Raw genomic sequence first — 23,679 nt, 5'->3', positions numbered from 1 at the left:
GGTCTCTCCCCATTAGAAAGGAAGTTGCTTGAGGGCAGACTCTCTTTCAGCTTGTTTGAACTCTCAGTTCTTACCACAGTCCCTGGTGCCCAGCAAACACTTAATAAAAGCTGACTGGATTGTCCTCTAGTCACCTCATATTCTAGACCAAGAAAACTGGAGCCCAACAAGATAAGTGACTCACCCAAGGTCACACAGTCAAGTGGCAGGGCTTTGATCTGAACCCACATCCTATGACTCCAAACCTCTTTCCTTTGTACCACACTGCCCAGGTTGAAACCAAAAATAAATAAATAGAAATGCCAGAGCTGCATCTAAAGCAGAAAATGTCCCCAGCAATCCATCTCACCCTCTCCTCCCTGATAATGTGGTTGGGGTTCAGAGGGTGGGAGTGCCATGTTTCTGCTGTCTGTGCTATAATAACTCCCCCAAAGAACTCTGGATCCATTCTGGGGATTGAGAAACCTCCTGGCTTCCTAGAGTGGATGTGGTGAACTCATGTGGGCGTGGGCTCCCAAGCTGCGTCTCCACTCTGTTTTTGCTGGCTACAAGTCCTTCTTCCTCTCTTTTCTTCCCAGCCAGGGGGATTTCTCAGTTTAAGTCAACACAAGGCTTTGGGGGTGCAAAGAAAACCAGCTGGAGAGCAAAGTCCAGATAGCATGAGACAGGACCCCCTTTCAGGAGGACCAAAGAAGACCCAGGGTCTAGGGATGGTGTGGATGACGGTATGGGTTTGGTGATGGATCCAGGATGTGTGCGGTGCTCCCTCTGGGAGAAGCATCCACAAGGTCTCCCTGATCTCTCCAAGGGGCCCTGAGGTCATCAGCGCCAAGCTGGTCTGGCCCTTCAAGAATGGTTGTGACCCTGGAGACTCCAAGCAAACAGTTCCTTCTGCACCCCCTTGTCTGACTTACTAAAAATCCCAGCATGGCCAGGGCTCACAAAGGGCTCCCCATATGCCTAAGTCTGGGGTGAGTACTGTCGGGGAAAGAGAAATGGAAGAATGATGGTGAAGGAGATGGGGATGTGGGGATGATGGAGATGGGGATGGGGATGATGGGGATGATGGGGATGATGGGGATGGGGATGATGGGGATGGGGATGGGGATAATGGGGATGATGGGGATGGGGATGGGGATGGGGATGGGGATGATGGGGATGATGGGGATGGGGATGGGGATGATGGGGATGGGGATGGGGATGGGGATGATGGGGATGGGGATGGGGATGGGGATGGGGATGATGGGGATGGGGATGGGGATGGGGATGGGGATGATGGAGATGGGGATGGGGATGGGGATGGGGATGATGGGGTTGGGGATGATGGGGATGGGGATGGGGATGATGGGGATAGGATGGGAATAAGGGGGGGATGGTGATGATCATTTCTTTTTTGAAACCTGAGTCATAATTCCAATGTTATGGGAAATTCTCTATCCAGAAACTACCCCTCCAATGCAAATCAGCACCTATTCTACAATGGATGGAAGTTTGTCCCAGGTCATACTGAGGATGTGGTGGGCCAGACCAGAAAGTACTCTATATACTATGCCGTGTAATTCCCACCTCAATAACACTAATTAATAATAGAGGCAGCTAAGTAGCTCAATGGATTGAAAGCCAGGTCTGCAAACAGGAAGTCCTGTGTTCAAGTCTAGTCTCAGACACTTCCTAGCTGTGTGACCCTGGACAAGTCCCTTAACCCCCATTGCCTAGCCTTACCACTCTTCTGCCTTGGAACCAATACACAGTATTGATAACATGGAAGGCAAAGGTTTATTAAAAATAATAATTAAAATAAATAATAACTACTCACATTTATATGGCACTTTTAAGGTTTATAAGACATTTTACAGACCCCCACAACAGCCTGCTGGCTAGATTCTATCACTCATATCCCCATTTTGCAGATGAAGAATCTAAGGCAAACCGACTTGGTTGGTCTGAGAGGGATTTGTGCCCAAGTCTCCCTGCCATAGAGTACTACACTCGATGCTTTCCCTGCCTTGTAGTCTCAGAGTTCATATTCTTGGCGAGACAGCCAAGCCCCGCACATACTCCACACACCCCCAATCTAGGACTCAGCTCAGGGATGCCGCCCCCCAAAGGGACAGGCATGCCCAGAAATGCATGATGGCCATGGGCTGGAGGAGAGGAGTTCAGGGGGAAGGAGGGATTTGAGCAGGCCTTGAAGGGAGCAAGGACAGCCACAGATGAATCCAAGAACCTGGGGGCGTTTAGCTAGAAAAAAGGACTACCCGGGGGAATAGGAGAGTTGGGGCAAGTATTTGTGTGGAATTAGAGTTACTCTTCTTGGCCAAAGAACTTGGAGCAAGGCTGAGTAGCTGTAAAGAGACTGACTAAGACCTGAAGTCAGGAAAATACCGACAATGAGCCTTTGCTGGGTCTTGATTTCCTCATGGGTGAAATAAGGGACGGTGGCTCCTTTCAGCCCCAATCCCTGATCCTCATTCGAGCTTTGCCAAAGGAAGAGGCATGGCACTGGGAAATAAGAAGGCCCCTTCCCCTGGGGTCTTCACACTGGTGAATTCCTGTGGCTGCTGTCAAAGGGATTTTCCTTCAGGTCAGGGTTGGAATAGTTGGTCTGTGAGGTCTTTCCTACCTCTGAGATTCTGGGACTCAAGAGGGGATTTGTACAGAAGTGAAACTCCATTTACAAATTACACCAACTGCATTCCTGCCGTCATCGTCATCGTCCTCATCACCACCCCAATGGCCCTCTCTTCCCCTGAGATGCTGGTGGCTTTGAGAGGCGAGTGTTTCCCTTGTGTTGTCTAGAACAAGACCTCCCCAACACTTCCTCCTCTCTCTCCAAACCATGCCCCCGTTCACCCTGCTTGCCAGAAGGTGAGTTCTTTGGAGCACCATCAGAACCCCCAGCACTCAACACAGGGCCTACTACAGAGTAAATACTTAATGAATTCACAGGAGAGACTGAGAGGCTGAGATGAAAAGCCAAAGACCAAGATGGAGACTGAGAGAGTCAGCAATAGTCTGAGAGAAGGATCAGAGATGGTGGCTAGAAAGGAGATGGTGAGAAAACTGAAGCTGTTACGTTAGGGAAAATAGAAGCGAAGACAAGATGATGAGCCTGGAAACAGAAGCAGAAAAGCTTGTCCTTGGTGAAGCGGAGAACAGAGAGCTGGTCTAGACCCATGTAAAATTTTAGGAAGGCCAGACTGGCATTAATATACATCCGACAAGCTCTGGGAGAAATAAAGCCATTATGGGAATACTCATGAAAAAAAGTGAAAAAGGGAGAAAGAAAGGCAACCACAGTAGCCTATACAATCATCTAGGCCATGGAATCACCACATTCCAAGATGGCCCTAGATTAAACCAGATTTGAATTCCAGTCATGTGGAGCCAAGGCAGAATGCTCTCCCTCTTCTCTCCCAAGGACTCATGGAAAGGTTGGACCTTGGACATTCTAGAGCTACTGCTCATGGATCACACTTTCTATTCCTATTCTCCCCATTTCCAAAAAGCACGACCTAAACATGGACACTCCAGAAGATTAAAACAACCAAACCAGTCCCAAGGACCAAGGAAATTTATGTCTTTTCAGAAAAAGTTTGCCCTAATCTGAAGAGAAGAGGAGGGATGGAGGGGGATCATAGCCCCAACATATCAGAGTATTGGAATGCTGTGATGTTAGCCTCATGAACATCCATTACTGGGTTCCACTTAAATGTGAAGAAGCCCTTGGGCTCTGTATGCACATACATGGGGCTCTTGGTCCCCCCCCCCCATTCATGAACTTTCAGCATTCTGCGGACTTTATAATTTTACAATTCTGGCCTTGAAGGGTCCTGAGAGGTCACCTAGTGAGACCCCCTCAACTTAGAGAGAAGGAAACTGAGGTCCAGAGCTTGGTCACAGTTCCATAAGGAATAAGGGGAAAGGACCAAGATTTGGTGGGGGAGAGCTGCTAGGTAGGTGGATCAGAGGAGTGAAACCCAGGCCTAGAAGCAGGAGGTCCTGAGTTCAAATCTTGTGGAAAGATTGGTCCAAATTTAGCTTTCCCTATTTCCCTAATGGCATCATCCTGTTGGGGCTGTGGGAGGTCATCTCCCCATCACTCGTGGCAGCTCCTTTCTTCCCCTTCTAATCTGTGCTTCAGAGTGTGGCAGATTGGGGAAACGGCAACTTGGTACTCCACCACAACTTGGTACTCCACCACAACTTGGTACTCCACCACAACTTGGTACTCCACCATGGTTTATACCGTAAGTAATATAAATGCTGATGGGCTTGATGGGCATCCAAGGTTTGTGCAAATACACTCACGACGAAGCTCTATGAATGTGCTTTTGAATTAGAGGAATGTGGCCCCGATCCGGTCACTAGCTGGCTAAACTCGACCTTTCGGAACTAAACCACAAGTCTAGAGACTTCTGCAAGCTGGACACAGCTCTAACCAGCATGTCTAGCCAATCAGCCTCTTGCTAACATCCAACGGCCATTGGGCTTTGTCACCTCTTTGTTTCCTAAATGGAATTAAAAATGGCAAAGTGGAGGCAGTCACGTGGCTCAGTGGATGGAGAGCCAGAGCAAGTGACAAGAAGCCTTGGGTTTAAATCTGACCTCTGATGCTCCCCAGCTGTGTGACCCTGGGCAAGTCACTTCTCCACTGCCCAGCTCTTACCACTCTTTGGCTTTGGAACCAATAATGAGATGTAAGGATTAAGAGTTTACAAAAAAAAATAGTGGATTCATTCATGTCCTAGTTCACACAAAACTTGGTTTGACCCTTTGCTATTTAGCGGATTTCCCAGTGCCTCCGGACAGCTTTAAATTGGCCAAGCAGAGCTGGCTCCGCAGTGGTAGAGAAGGCCAACTTCCCCAGAGCTTTCTGACTAGGGACCCCCAAGTCTGGGTCTCCCTGCCCTCCACCCAAAAGAAAAGGGGGTTTGGTCCTCAGGGGCAGTGAAATGCGGACCTTTGTCTAGCCATCGGTTCCCTGGGATCGGAAACCCGAGTGCCCACCGTGCACTGTGACGCTGAATCTGCCGCATCTTCTGAAATCTAGAAAATCACCCAAACGATCAATCGTAGCCTTGGCTGATTCCCAGCGTACGCACACCCTGGCCATTGGAGCAACTGAAATTGTGGAGAAGCAGCATTTCTTCATTTTAAAGTCATTTCCTCATTGTCAAGTCATTCTAACCCTACCAAGACTCTCTACAATCCAAAAGGGCAGACGAGCAAGAACGCTTCTCACACCAGGCGCTCCCCTGGCCACCCCAAGACATCGCCAATGGGCCACTAGCCACTGAGGCGGACTTTGAGACCCCAACTCCTCCCTCATTGCTTCACCACAAGAGCAGAGTGTCTGCTTCATCCCAGAATATACCAACCCATTCGGCCACGTGGCAGGACCACCATTCTTTAGGGGAAACCAAGATGGCGGCTAGAGACTTCCTTACCGGAGACAACTTTGTTCACAGGTCAATAAGGAGCAGCCTGCCTCTAGCCTGCCTGCAGCCAAAGCCCTGGGAATGAATGGCTTTAGCTAGGAAGCTGGCTGGCCTCCAAAATCCGAGGTTTCATCACTCATTTGCTCAAAATGAACCATCAGAGGGACAGGCTCCCGTCCACCCCAACAAGGTCCTGGGTTCTCCGAGAAAATCGTGGGGCCAAACTCGAACAGACACAGAACTTATACGCCTGGGTCCCTGCAGGCAGCGGGCTGGCTGAGAAAAGCGCACGTCCGCATCATCTACGTCCTCCTGCGTTTACTGGGTTTGGTCAATATTTCTCAGTTTCGTTGGAATCTGGTTCTGGGCGCTCTGAAGCGGGAGTCAGAAGTGACTCGGCACTACACGTGCCTGAAGAGGAGTCCTGGCTCCCCAAGGATTTGCCCTGGAAGTCTCCCAGCCACGGGGAGCTCACTCCCTCTGCCCCCACTCGTTTCATCTGGGGGCCAGTCTAAGGGACGGAAGTCTTGTGTTTGACCCAGAGATGAGGCTCCCATCCCTTCCCCTTCAGCCATCCCTGCCAAGCACCCCAGATTCCATCTCTCTTCTCCCCCCACCCCAGCCCTTCAGACCCCTGAAGGCAGCTATTCCCCCCAGCTGCTCCTGCCTAGAGCCCCCCAGAAAGCAGCCTCCCCTGCCCTCGTGGCCGCCAGTGCCAATGTGGGCCATGGAGGGGCTCCTGCTTTCCATCTCCAGTGGACACAACCCAAACGGGGCTCCCCGTCTCCCCCCCCCCCACGGCTCTTCCCCGTCTCTGTCCTTAGCCCCCGCATCTGCCCTTTCTCAGAGCCCTCAAGGACGCTTGGCGTTGCCCATATCCTCCACTCCAGCCACAGGCCTTCTGGTGTTCCCCAAACATGGCGCTCCATCTCTCCTCTCCAGGTCTGTGTAGCAGCCGCATCACCCCAGTAATTCCAACTGAACTGACAGCCCACTAAGAGCCCAAGATCTGTCCTATACAGGCAGCTAAGGAGCCCAGGGGACGGAGCCCAAAAGACTTGAGGTCGAATCCTGCCAAAGACACTTACGTTGTGTGACCTCGTCACTTACTCTGACTCAGTTTCCTCATCTGGAAAACGAGCTGGAGAAGGAAGAGGTGGATCCCTCCACTATCTGTGCCAAGAAAACCCCAAATGGGGTCACCCAGAGTCGGACATGGCCAAAATGACTGCACACACACACGCGCACACACACACACACATACACACACACACACACACACACACACACACACACACACACACACACACACACACACACTAGTCGAGCCGTGACGTAGAGCCGAGCACGACGAGCAGAGCCAGAAGAACGGGTCCAGTCTACAAGGAACCCACCAACAAGAAATGCCCCCAAAGGAGTCAAGATGCTGAGGGGGGGCCGCGAGGTCTCGGAATGCCGCGTCTGTGTCGTTCCTCGTGATGGGAATGGGGAGAGGCGCAGCCACAGACAGCGAGGACATGGACACAGCAAGGCGCCCCCGGCCTTCCCTCCACAGGCCAGCGGCCCAGACGGGGCGGGCTCGGGGGCTGACCGGGGCTGGCCAAGGCCCGGGACGCCGAGAAGAGAGGCCCAGCCAGGCCGCCCCGCGTGCAGGCCTCAGGCCTTACTGGAAGGCCAGGCGCGATCTCGGCGCCCGACACGCACCCGTGATGTCCCCGCGGAACGGGCGCCATCGAGCTCCCGGAGAGCTCCCGGCTCCAGGCCCAACGCAGAGGCCAAGCGCAGATTTACAGTCCACCAAGAATTCCAATTATGGGAACGAGCATTCTTCCCATCATGAAATGCTCGGGCGCCCGCTCAATGGGCCGTGCCACTATTTACCTTAAGGCCAGCCTTCATTTTTAGCATTTCTGAAGAGCCGCCGGCAAACGCATCCCCTCCACTCGCAGACCCTCAGTGGGGCCTCCTCCAGGCCTCCCAGGCAGAGGCAAAGGCCTGGCGGCTGGACTGATGTGGGGGCCCCCTCCAGGCAGAGCCAGTTAATCATTGTCCGATCATTAACAGCCCCCACAGCCCAACAGGAGCTCCTCAGTCACACAGGAAAGCTCGGTGTGCCCCCACTGAGGAGGAAACAGAACCAGGAAGCTTCCGGGGTTATCTAGGATGAAACCCACCCTTGGGGTGTCTCCCCCTCCCTCCCTCCTGTTCTGTCTGTCTGTCTGTCTGTCTCCCTCTCCCTGTCCCTCTATCCCTCCCTCTGTCTGTGTGTCTGTCTCCTCCCTCTCCCTGTCCCTCCCTCTGTCTGTCTGTCTCTCCCTGTCCCTCCCTCCCTCTCTCTGCCTGTGGGTCTGTCTGTCTCCCTCCCTCTCTCTCTCCTCATCATCGTTAGAGGCAGGATTCAAGGGGGGCCTCAGCACACCAGTGTTCCCGGAGCTCAGCCCCAGAGGGCAGGGCAGGCAGGGGCAGGTTTAGGCCACCCTCCGGGGAGTTTGTCTTCTAGCAGGAAGTGCCCCGAGCCATCCCCGGGGGACTGAGGGGTCAGAGGCCACCTCTAGGCGGACCTCAAAGGAAGATGTCCAACCTGGGCTGGCCTGGGGAGAAAATGCCCCAGATGAGGCACAGGAGGCGACGGAAAGCAGCTCCAGCACTTGGGCTCACAGCCAGGGAGGGGCCGCAGGAAGGCCGGGCGTCCCCGTGGTGGCCATCCCCAGAGACCTTGTACGGACGGATCCCGTCTCCCGTGGGCCCTCCATCAGGGAGAACGTCTCCAGCCTGGGCACCCTCACACTCGCCGGCCGCTCTCCGCCCAGAGCAGCCACAATGACCCAGGGCCGCCCGGGAGCTGCCCGGCTAGCGGAGGGAGGCAAGGGACCAATGGACGGTTCTAAGCGAAGAGCGTTCCAAGAGGAAATGAAGCCGAGATCCCGCAAGTATCTACCCAGGGCGAGGAAAGGCGCCGGAGCTCAGGGTTCCCATCCCAGGGAGGCAGGAGGCTGGGAAGGGAGGCCGCAAGCAGGCCCCCCCAAAAATGAAGCGCACCGAATTCACTCCGAAAGCGGAAAAGGCTCCGGGAGGCCGGCCCAGGCCCAAGTGACAACAGGAGTCGTGGGCTGGAAGAGAAAGGGAAGCTCTCCGGGACCCCGTCTGGGGCTTTCTCGGCAAAGACGCCGGAAGGGCTCTCCTTCTCCAGCTCATTTCACAGATGAGGAAACTGAGGCCACCAGGGTCGCCGCCTGTCTGAAGGACGACTAAAAGGGGCTCAGGGATCACTGGGTGGGCTGGGCTTACAGAGCACAGAACTGAGAACTGGAAGGAACCAGCGGCCTCTTAGAGGAGGACACCGAGGCGCTAGGGGCAAAGGACTCACCTAAGGTCATACAGGCTACACACACCTCTGAACCCAAATCCGGTGATCTGCACAGCGGAGAGCCGAGCCCTGAAGACCTCACACGCGCAGGATCTCGGGTCCAGAGCTGGAAGGGACAGCAGAAGCCATCTGGGCCAGCCCTGCCCTTTCACAGGTGGGGAAACCAAGGCATAGGGCAACAGGCCCCGACCCAAAGTCAGTCGGAGAGATTAATTCCGTGCTTGTTGTGGTCGGGCATCGTGCTAAGAGCTGGGGATGCAGAGATGGGAAAACCCAGAGACTTCGAGAGCTCAACACACCAACAGCCCCCCCAGGTACAAAGGGTTGGGAGCGTTAAAGGCGCCCTCCTGAGGAGGGCCGAGCCACTAAAGGTCCCTGCCTCAGTTTCCTCATCTGTAGCACCACAGGCCGGTCTAAGGCCCAGGATGCTCTCATGCTGAGGCTCAAACCCACCTCTGCTCCCCCGTCCCTCCCTACCAAGCCTGGACCCGCATCTCCCACCCCAGAATGTTCTGTCAGTCCCTTTCCAGTCCAATGGCCTGAGTGCTTAGGAAAAGGGGTCCCCTCCTCCTTCCTCCCCCGCCCAGCAGCCATCTTCCACCTGAACCCCCTCCTGGCCGGGCTGCAGCTGCCCCTTCCATGATATTCCTGGAGACCCTAAGCCAGCTGCCTTCTCCCGGGAGCCCTTTCCTCGGTCATGGTCATGCTCCAGCCCCTCGCTCCCTGGTGGGGGTCCCCAGAGGCACCCCAGAACCCATGGAGGCTCCTGGAATGGATCGGTGCCGGAGGCTGCCTCCGAGCTCAGGGCACGACTGACTCGAGCTCAGGGCACGACGGACTGGTCTTTCAAAAGGAAGATGCGGATTCCAAAGGCCAAATCATGTAGAGCCAGAAAGGGGAAGCCCGCACTGGTGGGGGCCGGAGATTGCTAGGAAAAGGCAGGAAGCAACAAAACCGCATTCCCGGGAGACGAACACGGAGAAATAAAAGCAGGAACCAGGAATCCTCCTCCGCTGGGGTTCGGCCCATCGCCAGACAGTCCCCAGGAGGGCCGGCACTTGGACAGAGTGTCCATGGGGCCAGCACCGGAGGGGCGTCCCTGGAACCGTCCCCGCCTGCCACTGAGCTCCCCGCGCCCCTGGCAGACACCCCTCGGCCTGGCTCTCCAGGACGGGCCATCCCCTCCGCACTCCGGGATCACTCGGGTGCCCCCTCCGGCCTGGGTCAATCCGCCAAGTGAGGCCGGGAGCCCCAGCTCTGTGACCCTCCGCAACTGACCACTAAACTCTAAGTGACCCGCACAGGCGCACCTCTATCTTATTAAATACACGGCCGAGTCTGAGCTGCATCGTGAATGAAATGTAATCTAAGTATCCAGTAATAAACAAGGCAACAGCTTTAACGGATTAACTCTTAAAGTCAATCTATTAAACACTGTAGCACTTCTCCAGCTCCCCCCTGCAGCCCGGCACCGGCCAGACACTTTCCCATAATTCCTCCCGGCTTCTTGCCTTTCCACCAGGAAGGGGGCTCGGTGAGGGCAGAGACCCTGCAGCCCGCTCCTATGACCCTGAGGCTGAACAGAGCGCAGGTACACAGCAGGCGCGTCATAAATGCTCCGCCCTATCAGATGGGAGCACCCTGGGGGGAGAAAAGAAATCCTCGGGAACTGGGACAGCCCAAAGGCCGGAGAAGCCGATCTCGGAGGGGAGGGTTTCCAAGAGAGCCAGAGAAGAACCAGAGGCGGGGCTGTGCCCCCGGGCTTCTTCCAGGACAAAGGAGGAGCTGCCCGCGGGCGCTGCCTCTAGGGAGACTCCGGGGATCCACAGGCATCCCCGGGATGGGTCAGGATTCCTACCTCTCTCCGGGCACTCTGGGCCTCCTCTGCCCACCCGAGCTTCCTCTCCCAGCCCCAAAATCTGTCTTGAGGGGCTCCAGCATGTGGACTCGCACATAAGCGATCCATCAGGGCTGGCGCATCGGCCGCCTCCAGCGCTGCTGGATCAACAGAACAAGCCAGGGCTGGGGGAGAAGAGCCTGGAGAGAACGTGGCTGAGCCGGAGCTCTGCCTCCCAGGCTGAGGGCCATGCAGGGGCTGGGGGGAGAGGGCTGGCTAGAAGGGCGATGGCGGCAGCCCAAGTGTTCCAGGGGCGCCCCGGAAAGGAGGGAACCCAGAAAGAAGGGCCCCAGGGCGTCCAGACGACGTTCTGGGCATGACAGACAGGAGCGGTACCGGATGGGGCCACAGCAATGGCTGCCGTCTACACCGCTGGAGGAGAGGCACCAACAGAGGAAAGCTCGGCCTTGGCCCAGTACAAGAGGCAGAACGGCTCGTTCTGTTTACCGGATGGCACAGACTTAGGCTCCGGGTTCACAATTTAAGCCGTAGATGAAGAGAGCCTCTGACACGTCCCTGGGCTTGGGTTTGGGGCTTTATGCTTATGGGACTCCCAAAAACAATCCCTCCAGAGCTAACCAAACCTCTTGCAACCCTCCCCTGTCTGGCCACAGGGGAGAGCAGAAACCCAAGAACGAGCCCTAGACAAAGCCCTTCTCAGACACTTCCCAGCTATGTGACCCTGGGCTAGTCACTTAACACCCACTGCCAGCCCTTAATGCTCTTTGGCCTTAGAACCAATACTTAGAAGACAGGAAAGTGACAGAGGGAGGGAAGAGGACAGAGGCAGAGACAGAGATAGAGACAGGGAGAGAAAGAGACAGACGAGAGAGACAGAGACAGGGAGAGAAAGAGACAGACAAGAGAGACAAAGAGAGGGAGAGAAAGAGACAGAGACAGGTAGAGAAAGAGACAGAGATAGAGACAGACAGACAGACAGGGAGAGGGAGAGAAAGAGACAAACAAGAGAGACAGAGAGAGGGAGAGAAAGACAGAGACAGAGGCAGAGATAAACTCAGAGAGACAGGGAGAGGGAGAGAAAGACAGAGATAGAGAGAAAGAGACAGAGAGGGAGACAGAGACAGAGAGAAAGACAGAGAGGCAGAGAGTCCTGTCATACATTTACACTCTTGGAATTTAATCTTCTCACTGCTGGAGATAGAAGCTGAAAAATCGATTTCCTTTCTGAAATACTGGAAGGCTGTCCAAAGCGGCCATCCCTAGACCTGCTCCCAGCCACACGGTTAAACTTTAAAAGGAGTCCCACACAGCCCACATATTTCCCAGAGGCACTGCGAGCCGAGCAAAGACATTTTTCATCTGAGACCTTTTCATGAAGAACCTACTCAGGAGGCACCTGCTGGTGCTGGGGATGCAACAATGGAATCGGCGCCCAAAGGAGGGCGCACTCTACTCCCAGGAAGATGGCGTGCATACAAAGAAGCATGACAGACAGTTGGACGGGATGGAGGACCAGAGAGACCACCCAGTGTTCTAGAGCTAGAGGGAAGGGAGCAGAGAAGCGTGTTGGCCCTTCTTATTACAAATGACTCCTTTTCATATGGAGTCCAGCTAAACTAGCCTTGTGGGATACAGCAGTCCATCTCCCACCTGTACCTTTGGACTGAGTCTCACGTGCCTGGAATGCCTGGCAGACACGGTATCATCAGCCATGTAGCCTGTCCGTCCTGAAGCAATTATAATTTTGAAAAAAGGACAATTTGCCGAAGGTGATTCCAATTCCTACCCCTTTCCCCCCAAAATGCCTATATACCTCGGTTCTTGGAGGCTCACTAATCTTTTTTAAATGGTAGATAGGGGGCAGCTGGGTAGCTCAGAGAACTGAGAGTCAGATCTAGAGGTGGAAGGTCCTGGATTCAAATGTGAACTGAGATACTTCCTAGCTGTGTGACCCTGGGCAAGTCACTTACCCTCCACTGCCTACCCCTTAACTCTCTTCTGCCTTGAAATCAATACACAGTATTGATTCTAAGACAGAAGGTGAGGGGATGGGGGGGGGGCGGGTTAGTTTGGTTTTTTAATGTTTGCTGGAAGGATTTCTGAAACAAGGGCTTTCTCACCCTATCAACATTTTCCCTCTGGAATTTTTGGTCCATTACATAGAAGAATTTCTCTACTAGTGAAAATATAACTGATTAAAGATTAACTTACCCCCAGGACAGTCTCATTTGGAAAGAAATTCCAAACATTATAATCTCTAAATCACACTCTGTACGTTTAGGGAGAGACATCTTGTTAACTTGCCCATTTCCCTTGGAGACCTCCAATTGGGTTCCTTTTCCCAAAAAAACAGGAACTACCAAAAAAATACATAAGAGCTACTGAAAATGATAACAAACAGATCCAATTAGTTTAAAATAAAATAGCCAAGTCTATTCTTGGAACAAATACAAGCTTAAAACTCCAAGATGTTTTCATGTGCTCGTTTTCTAGTGTTGGGAGGGAGGGGGGACAGCAAACCTGCCATTTTGTCTTGTAGAGAACTCCTGGTAGGAAATCCCTCCCTGGTGCATCTATAATTTATGGGCAGAGAGTTTACTGGACCATGGAAAGGGTAACTGATATTCCCCGATGATCCAGTAAGCAAGACTTGAACCCAAGCCTTCCAGCTTTCTCTCTCCTCTGCCCAGCTCCCTCTTGGCCACACACTAAATACAGACCTATGCAATCATTCAACAAGTACAAATATACTCTGAATAAATATTTGCACCAACACAAAAATTACATGGTAGCCCCATCTGTTGACTGGAAAGCAATCAGGTGTGCAATGGTTTGTCCTAAAGCCTAATTCATTAAGCTCACTGAAAGGTGGAATTGCTTCATTCTTTTTCCCTGCATCCCAGGTGCCTAGGGCAATGCCTGGCACATAGCAGGCACTTAATAAATACTTATTAATGGGCCAGCTGGAGGTCAATTAGAAGTGGAAGCAAAGACCTGAGTTCAAATTTGGCTTCTAGCACTTGGCTATGTGGCCACAGGCAAATGGATTAACTTCTCTGAGTATTTCTTCATCATCAAAATGGGGCTATACTCACAGATCACCCCTAGCCCCTGGCATCATCATGAGGATCAACAGCATATGAATGTGGCCCAAATCTTAGTGCTGTTAAACTATCTGATACTATTATTGTTATTTGGCTTGCTATTCATGATCGGGCTCAATTCCTTCCTACACGGTTGGATAGTGACAGGGAGAGGGAGAGAAAGAGACAGAGACAGAGAGAGGGAGAGAGAGACAGAGACAGAGATAGAGACAGACAGTGACAGGGAGAGAAAGAGACAGACAGAGAGAGGGAGACAGAGACAGAAAGACAGACAGAAGCAGAGATAGAGACAGACAATGACGGAGAGGGAGAGAAAGAGACAGAGACAGAGAGAGGGAGAGAGAGACAGAGACAGAGATAGAGACAGACAGTGACAGGGAGAGAAAGAGACAGACAGAGAGAGGGAGAGGGAGAGAAAGAGACAGAGACACAGAGAGGGAGAGGGAGACAGAGACAGAGAGAGGGAGAGGGAGACAGAGACAGAGATAGAGACAGACAGTGACAGGGAGAGAAAGAGACAGACAGAGAGAGGGAGACAGAGACAGAAAGACAGACAGAAGCAGAGATAGAGACAGACAATGACAGGGAGAGGGAGAGAAAGAGACAGAGACAGAGAGAGGGAGAGAGAGACAGAGACAGAGATAGAGACAGACAGTGACAGGGAGAGAAAGAGACAGACAGAGAGAGGGAGAGGGAGAGAAAGAGACAGAGACAGACAGAGACAGAGATAGAGACAGACAGTGACAGGGAGAGAAAGAGACAGACAGAGAGAGGGAGACAGAGACAGAGAGACAGACAGAGACAGAGAGAGACAGACAGTGACAGGGAGAGGGAGAGAAAGAGACAGAGACAGAGGCAGAGAGACAGACAGAGACAGAGATAGAGACAGACAGTGACAGGGAGAGGGAGAGAAAGAGACAGACAGAAGACTAAAGACACTGGCAGCTCACAGACTTTCGAAGTAAATATTCAGTTTACTCTTTGGGTGCTGGGGCTCTGGAAAGGTTTGGAGACTGCACAGACAGTCATTACCTGTAAGAGACCGAGTTTAAGCCAAGACAACCGAGGTGCTCTGGGTTAGGAAGAAGGGGCTAAAAGGCTGGATTATGTGACCCTGTGCAAGTCTGGAAGGGGCACATCCTTCTGCCACCTCTTTCCCAATGAGAGAGGAGCAAAGTAGATAGAGTACAACAGACAGAATGCTGAGCCTGGATTCAGGAAGACTCATCTGACACTAGCTGGGTGACCCTGGGCACGTCACTTAACTGTGTGTGCCTCAGGTTCCTCATCTATTCAAAAAATCTAGAGAAGGAAAGAGCAAACCACTCCAGTGTCTGCCATGAAAACACCAAAAGGGGTCGCACAGAGTCTGGCACGCCTAAACAACAATAATAAAAGGGGCAAAAGCCGTCTGATGGCAAGAGATGTGTTTTGTGCCTAGCACTTCGGGGGAAAGGCAGCATGAATCCTGCTCACTGGAGAGAGCAAGTTGTCTCCCTTCTCTCGGACGCTGTAAGACGAGTGGGCTAGCCAAGATGACTGCTGAGGTCCCTTCTGGCCCCAAACCTCTCATGAGTCAATAAACCCGGCTCAACCTTCCTACAATAAAAATGGAGGTTTCTCTTGGGGCTTTTTCTATGTAAAAGTATGAGAAGATAGTGCCAATAACCATCACTGCCTTTTGTAGAGCACTATTAGGGCTCCAAAGCATTTTAAATAGGAGTCTCACAACAATCTTGGGAGAGACCTACTGAGGGTTTCATTACTCCCATTTACTAATGAGGAAAGAGACAAAGGAGCTGGCCCAAGGGTCAGACACTTAGGAAGGGGCAGAGGCAGGATCCAACCTCGTGTTCTTGACTCCAAGCACACCCAAGCCTGCTGCCTACAAAGGAGGATCCTTTTTTTTTTTAACCCTCATCTTCCATCTTAGACTCAATACTGTGTATTGGTTCCAAGGCAGAAGGGTGGTAAGGGCCAGGAAGTAAGAATTAAGTGACTTGGGGGCAGCTAGGTGGCTCAGTGGATGGAGAGCCAGGCCTAGAGATGGGAGGTCCTGGGTTCAAATCTAGCCTCAGACACTTCCCAGCTGTGTGACCCTGGGCAAGTCACTTGACCCCATTGCCTAGCCCTTACCACTCTTCTGCCTTGGAGCCAATACACAGTATTGACTCCAAGATGGAAGGTGAGGGTTTTAAAAATAAAAAAGAATTAAGTGACTTGCTCAGGGTCACACAGCTAGGAAGTGTCTGAGGCCAGATTGGCCTGGATCCCAATCCACTGGGCCACCTAGCTGCCCCCTGAAGGAAGGTGTTTCTGGAAGAATACCAGGCCTAAACACCACCTCCACAAAGGTTTAAACATGTGTCATTTTTTAAGACAACCACCAAGAAAGCACCAAGATGCCTCCTGGAAGGGGGCCTAACCCTTTATAAAGAGGGGATTCAGAGAGCGCAGACATGAGCCCACATAGGAAACATGAGCTGCTGATTCCCACCAAATCCCTGAAGGTCTGGGCCAGAAAGGATCTGGAAGTTCAGCTCCTCTACTGCCAGCATTTTACAAGTGGGAAAACTGAGGTCTAGAGAGGGAAAAGCACTGCTTAGGGTGGAATTAGAACCCAGGTCTTTGCATTCCAGATCCTTTGTCTCTTTACCCTACATGATACTAACTTTCTCAATGCCTAGAAATTCTTCGAATCTCCTCCAGCACCCCCTGTCTGCCTGGTTTGACTTGGTATTCATTCAATCATTTCTACACTCCTCTTTCCTAAGTCAGTGCAAACGCATCCAAGAAATGTGTCTCAGGAGGGAAGTGAGTCATCCAACCTATAAGAAAACCACTTTTTACTGATATTTTCCTAAAAGTAACTTACTTATTCTATTGTGCTTCAAGAACAGAAACTAAATAAATGATAACTAAAACAGGCAAACAAAGAATCGGTTGCTACTTGGTAAAGTCGGTTAAAGACTTTATCAGTGGGGCAGCTAGGTGGATTGAAAGCCAGGGCTAGAGAGGGGAGGTTCTGGGTTCCAATCTGACCTCAGACACTTCCTAGCTAAGTAACCCTGAGCAAGTCACTTCACCCCCATCGCCTTGGAACCAACACACAGTATGGATCTTAAGAAGGCCAATAAGGGGTTTAAAAAATGGATTTTACGTTTAATCCAGAATGATGGAGGAACTTTCCTGAAAAGTTACATGATTCAAAACACACAGAGATGACTCCTTCTCACAATGGAGATGGTTTTTCCAAGGAGTCAATGAGGATGGTGGCAAGTTTGCGGCAGACCCAACCCCAAAGAACAAGCGCTCCGGGCTCCTCCTTTCCAAAGCATGTTGTGATCTCTCAAAATAACCTGCTTCCGGGTCCCCAAAAAGCCTCAAATTACCACCACAAGCCTCAAGGGCTCCAAAGTTGAGGTGCCCTCCTCACAAAGTCCAAGTAAGTGATTTTTAGAGCAAGGTTAAACCGTTCAAGAAATCCTGGGGAGACGTCTGTCTTGGGAGGGCTTTCTTGGCCAACTCTCACCCAGCCTTCTTACTGATACAGCCAGGAGGGCCCGAGGGGATCTGAGCCCCCCAGGTCGGCTCCCCTCTACACTTTCTGAGAAAGAAGGGGTTCCCTGGGCCCTCTCTGAGCACACATGTTAACGGGCTAAGCCAGAATGGATTTGGAGTCTGCGGAGAAATAAAACAAGAGTTTAAGCTGTGCCCTCATCTGTGCTCTGTTTGTCTGCACACAGTTGTCTGCTTGTGGTCTCCCCCTTTTGACGGAGTTCTTGAGAGCAGGGAGTGTCTTTGCCTTTCTTTACTTGCCCAGCCCTGAGCACAGTGCCCGGCATATAATAACGGCCAGTTAATAAATGTGTTGACTCTTTGCCTCGATTAATAAAATGCAAACTTTGCCGGCTGTCTTCCTAGGATGGGAGACCACGGTCTGAAATGCATTTGACTCGGTCTGTGCCCTCGCCCCCTGCTCAGACACACTGGCAGTGCCCTAGCCTGGGCAGCCCCCTCTTCACGGTCCCTTCGGCCCTAAAAGGGGATGGGGATCCCTTCCTAAAACATGCCCCTGGCTGAGCCCCGGCTCCGGCTCCGAGGCCCCACAGCTGGAGGAAGTGATACTGACAAGGGGAAGGGGGCGGGAGGAGGAAAGTGACAGAGGGGAGCTGGCCGGGCCGGCTCCCAGCCGCAACTCCAGAGACAGCGGCCCACCTCCTGGGACCGTGGGGGTCCTTGACCCCACTCTGGGACAAGTTTGCTACGAGGCCAGCCCAGCTCCCCGCCCCCTGCTGCGGAGGGATTTCCTTCCCCCACTCCCGGAGGCCCCGAAGGCGGGACGGGGTAGGCCCCCTAGGCCGGGAAAAGAGGAGGCTCCAGGAAGGGGACCCGGGACAGGGCAGGGGGGAACGCTTTGTGGTACTGCGAGAGCTCTGGGGGTTCCATCCCCTCCTCATCCGAGCTGCCCCACTTCACCGACAGGGAAACTGAGGCTCACGGCGCAGTGATAACTTTTTGCAAGAAAGCGAGGGCGTCCCGTGCGCTACAGGGAGGGGAGGCCCGGGGTTCGAAGGGGTAGGGGGCTACCTTGTAGCATGGCCTCGAGCTTCTTCCTGTCCACGCGGAAGCGCTCCTCGCTCCACTCGGGGCTGGGCAGGGGGCCCCCGGCCAAGTCGTCTTCCGAACCCGGCACGGGCGAGTCGGTGCTGCGCTCACTCGTGGACCCCGGGTCCGACTGCGCCGCCAGGTAGCCAGATTCACCCTGGGCAGCCATGGTGCGCGGGGGCTCGAGCTTGGGCCGCCGCCTCCTCCGCGGACGCCGCCGCCGCCGCTCCTCCGCCGCCTCCTCCCGGGGCCGCGCCGCTAGCTCGCCCCGCAGCAGTCCGAACTGGAGCCGGAGCCGCAGCCGCCGCGCCCCGAGCGCATCCCCGCGCGGGCCCCCCCAGGCTCCTGGGCTCGCCCCCGCCGCTGCCCCCGCCGCTGCCCCCGGTGACTCCGCGGTCCTCGGACCCGCCGCCGCCGCGCGCTGAGCGCCCCGAGGCTGCCGCTGCTCTTGCTGCCGCTGCCCCCACCGCTGCTGCTGCCCCTGCTGCTGCCCGGCAGCCCGCCGCCCGAGCTGAGCCTCCATCCGCCTCCAGCCACGGCCACGGTCCCGCCCCCAAGACCCGCCGCAGCCTCCCATTGGTCCGGGCTGCCTGCTGGGGTCCGCCCCGGCCCGGCCCGCCGCCGCCTCCCATTGGTCCGGACTGCCCGCCGGGGACGGCCCGACGGGACCGCCTACTGGGGGGCGAGGGCGGGGAGGCGGGGCTACCCCACACCCACAAGCACCACGCACGCACACTGGGAACCCCTGAGCCCAGCGGGTCCAGACGAGGCGTTTGGCATCCTTCTGCCCCCGCCACACATACACACCTCCTGCCAAACCAACGCCAATATCATGGGCATACAGACAACACAACTCATCCTGACCCTACTCCAGCGTACCGGAACACTGCCCGATCTCCACCTCCACCCCACACCCTCAGAGCACACATCGGTATCCCCAGCGCCCCCCATTCGGATGTGCACATCCCGCTGCACAGCCCTGTGCTACCCACCTCAGGGGGGCACACACCCGCACTGGAGGCGATGGGCAAACGCCCAGTATGTGCCAGGAACTCTACTAAGGGCCAGGGAAACAGAGAAAAGTCAAATACAGTCCCTGCTCTCCAGGAGGGTCCGTTGGGGAGGGCAGCTTGCAAACAAGCCCCAGAGAGGGCTTAGAGCCGGAGGAAAAGACGGGTGGTGGGAATGGGCGCTGCAACGGCAACCCGGACTGGTTCTCTCCTCTGTAAAATGAGGGGGTGGGACTGGGGATCCATACTGGGTTCTAGAGTCAATTTCTGCCTGGAAGAGACGGGAGAGGCCATCTGGTTCAAGTCCTGGTTAACTGGCGAAGAAACAGGCTAGACCAGCGAAGTGCCTTACCTCACATCCCGTAGCTAGTGGAGTAAAAATCTGAAATCTGGTCTTTCTGCCTCTCTGGCCACTGCGCGGTCTAACCAGCGAGCCACAAAGGCAGCCCAGAAGAGGAACCCAAACCCTTGACTCCTCCAACTGTTCCACAGGGCGCTTTTTCTCTAAATGGGGTCACATCCCCCTGCTCTATTCACACAGAGAAACCCGAGTGTCCCCTCCACTAGGTGAAGCAGAGGCAGCTATAGGAACCTCCCGATGAAGTTTAGGGGTTCGAATCCTGCCTCAGGCACTTAATGACTGGGTCACGCTGGACCTCAGTCTCCTCATTTGTAAAACAGGGACCTACCTCTGAGGGTTACTCTAAGGATCAAATGAGACAATGCATATAAAGCCCTTTGCAAACCTTAAAGTGCTATAGAAATGCCAGCTATTTTCCTGAAGGAGGAAAACAAGGAGGAAGGGAATAAGCATTTATTAAGTGCCCACTATGGGCCAGGCATTGTGCTAAGTGCTCTTACAGATAGCATCTCATTTGATGCTCACAGCAACCCTGGGAGGTAGGAGTTGTAATTATCTCCATTTTATAAATGAGGAAACTGAGGCAAACCAAGGTTAAGTGACTTGTCCAGCTGGTAAGTGTCTGAGGTTGGACATGAACTCAAGTCTTTCTAACTCCAGGCCAAGAGTTTCATCCCCTTTGCTATCAATTGCCTCAACTGAAGCAGGGAAGTTTGGGTTATTCCCCAGCTCCCAAGGGCTGCTGGGTGGCTCTGTGGATAGATCCAGGCCTGGAGATGAAAGGTCCTTCCTGGGTTCAAATATGGTCTCAGACACTTCCTAGCTGTGTGACCCTGGACAAGTCACTTAACCCCCATTGCTCTGAATATCTCTTTGCTCATAAGACCAACTTATGTTGATGTTGTGCAATTAGGGCTTAATGAAATATATAGATTCATGGGAGAGTCAAGGTCTCTTGTAGATAGGAGATAAAAACACAAGAAATCATAAAGAGTGAAACAAGCACAGCCAAGAGAACATTCTCTACAGCAACAGAAATATTGTTTGTAGAAAGACTTGTATTTGTCCACCTCCAGAGAAAGAACTGATATATAGAAACAAATAAGATCATCTATCTTTTTGTCAAATGATGCTTTCTCTAATGGGGAAGAGGGAGGAAGGGAGGGAGTCAAATAGGTATTTTAATGTAATAAACAAACTTAAATTTAAAAAAAAATAATGTAATTTGGAAATGTTTAACAAAATAAATTATACTAGAACATTTTTTTAAAAGCTAGTCCTGACTAAATCAACACTAGCAGCAGAGCAGAGGCCCATTAACCCCAAAATCAAACAGGGGAAGAAAAGGATCCAGGTGTAAACAAATATTTAAGGCTGCTCTTTTTGTAGTGTTCCAGAACTAGAAAGTAAAGGGGCGCCCATCAAATGGGTAATGACTGAATAAATCATGATATAGAAATGTAGTGGAATACTCGCATGCTGTAAGAAATTGTACAAAAGACAGCTTCCAAGAAACCTGGAAAAACTTGGGTGAAGCAAAGCAGTGGGGAGTGAACAGAAGTAGAAGAACAATTTATACTGTAACATCAACACTATAAAATGAACCATTCTAAAAGAATTCACAACTCTCATCAAGGCAACGATCAGCCATGATTCCAGAGGAAATGATGAAGCATCCAAACACAGAGGAGTTAGATCAATGATTTCCCATTTAAGATCACTATATGCTGGGGGCAGCTGGGTGGTTTAGTGGATGGAAAGAGCCAGGCAATTTGAACCTAGGACATCCCATCTCTAGGCCTGGCTCTTTCCATCCACTGAACCTTCCAGCTGCCCCCAGCATATAGTGATCTTAAATGGGAAGTCATAATATTAGCTTTGGCATGTAAGACAAGCCTACCCTTTGGGGGCACCCACCCCAAATTTTTTTCAAGCAATGAGGATGGATTCACACTGAACCATCCACACTCTTATTTGCTTACTTGCTCTCCAGCCCCCCATTTCCACCAGTGAATAGTCAGCACTGTTGGGGAAATAGAGCAAAATTAAGGAATACATTCAAAATTGAATCTATGCCCTTGAATTCATTAGCACTCTTCCCTTCTGCACTGATGCTGCTAAACTAAGAGAGATTCTTCAATGGACAAAAGCTGAATTCACAAAAGAATTCTGGGAACAGGATAAAAGAAATCCTCTAGATGATAAATGTTGATGTGAAATGGGGAGAGGTAAGAGCAGAGACTTTCTACCTTGCCTTCTTCCTTCCTGCCCCACACAGAACTACAATTAACTACTCTAACCCCCAATGAGCTTGCCTTTCTCCAAATTCCTGTGGCATTTATAATCTAAACCATACAGTCTCAGTCCTGGATTGACCCAACAATTACTAACAAAAAGAACAAGGGAAAGAATATTGGACTTGGAATCAGAGGGCCTGGGTTCAGATCCTGGTTCTGGAACTCGCTATCTTTGTGACCTTAGGGAAAGCCCTCAGCCTTTCTGAGCCTCAGTTACCTCATCTCTAAAAAAGGGGGTATGGGGGGGTCTTATGCACCAAAGCCTATAAGGTCCCTCCCAGCTCAAAATCTCTGATACTGTGGTCCACACTGCAGAACACTATTACATTCCAAATGATTCTTTAAATCCCAACTTGAATATAACCTCTTCTCTGAAGCCTTCCCTAAATTTTCCAAGGCAGGAATGACATCTCCCCACTTGGACATCACACAGTTCTTGATTTAGTCTTCTCATGCAGTATTGTTCTTGTGTCATTTGAATTGTGTCCAACTCTTCCTGATCCCATTTGGGATTTTCTCCACAAAGATACCCAAGTGGTTTGCTATTCTCTTCTTCAGCTCCTTTGAAAGATAAGGAAACCGAGGCAAACAGTGAAGTGATTTGCCCAGGATCACATAACTAGTAAGTATCTGAGGCCAGATTGGAACTCAGGTAAATGAGTCTTCCTGACTTCAGACCCAGCACTCTGTCCCACCTTACTGCCTCTAGTATCCCCATTTTACAGATGAAGAAACTGAGGCTGAGAGTCTCAGCCACTCAGAAATAGAATTTAAGTGACTATTTCAGAGTGGCATCACCAGTAGGAATCTAAGGCAAGATTTGCACTCAGGTCCCCCTCATTCCCAATTCTAGCACTTCTCTTACTTTGGATCCCAGCCTAGAGACTGGCAATCCACACAAAATTTGCACAATATTCATGGAGACCCAGGATACATTTGAGAACTATTCTATCTACTGCACCACCTGGCTGCATTAAATTATGCAGGAATTGGTGTCTAGAGGGATTTTCCTTTAGACCATGAGGGCAAGGACTGATTAATTGAGTCTCACCCATACTTTGCATAGAGCTCTGCACACAAAATATTTGTGAAATTAGAAACCAGGATCGGATGTTCCTCTTGAATCCAAGAGACACAGCTTGAAAAGTGGGATGAAACTGAGAAGTCATCTGGTCCAGCGTCTTCATTTCACCAGTGGGGACCTGGGGAAGGGTCTTGTCCAAAATTCCACAGGTACTGAGTGGCAGACCTGGACTCGAACCTAAGTCTTCTGACTCCGGGTCCAACATTCCTTCCATGTGGAAAATGATGGGCTTTGCCACAAAAGCTTGCAATCTAGTTGAAGAGTCAAGCCATATCCTCCTGAAAAGCTGAATAACAACAAGTGGCTCAAAGATCACCGGACTGATTGCCACGTAAGCCACATGCCGTGTTGTAGCCGGAGTCCCTGGGCACACATACCTCAGGGATTACTTACTTGGCACATCCTTCTCCTTTTTACAGTGGAGGAAAGTCCCCCAAAGGGGATAACTCTGGCACAAGCACAGACGGGGCAATTAACCGAGGCAGGATTTGACCCCATCCCCTCTGCCTCCATTCCCTGGGCTGCTGCCACTACAGCACTGATGGCACC

The 23,679-nt window shown here is 52.2% G+C and overlaps 1 protein-coding gene across 2 annotated transcripts in view; it reads right to left on the bottom strand.

Moving 5' to 3' along the window:
• The window catches only part of BICC1 (BicC family RNA binding protein 1), a 207,297-nt gene extending 188,565 nt beyond the window's left edge, over positions 1-18,732 (bottom strand). For both annotated transcript variants that reach the window (XM_001363815.4, XM_007478337.2), the window contains exon 1: positions 18,361-18,732. In XM_001363815.4, coding sequence (XP_001363852.1) covers positions 18,361-18,547 — 187 coding nt within the window. In that variant the 5' untranslated portion in view covers positions 18,548-18,732. The remainder of the gene's footprint in view (positions 1-18,360) is intronic.
• Between the last annotated feature and the right edge of the window lie 4,947 nt (positions 18,733-23,679).

Source organism: Monodelphis domestica, chromosome 1 (assembly GCF_027887165.1).
Source record: "Monodelphis domestica isolate mMonDom1 chromosome 1, mMonDom1.pri, whole genome shotgun sequence".
Taxonomy (NCBI): Eukaryota; Metazoa; Chordata; class Mammalia; order Didelphimorphia; family Didelphidae; genus Monodelphis; species Monodelphis domestica.
This window is presented reverse-complemented; position numbering and strand designations above follow the sequence as displayed.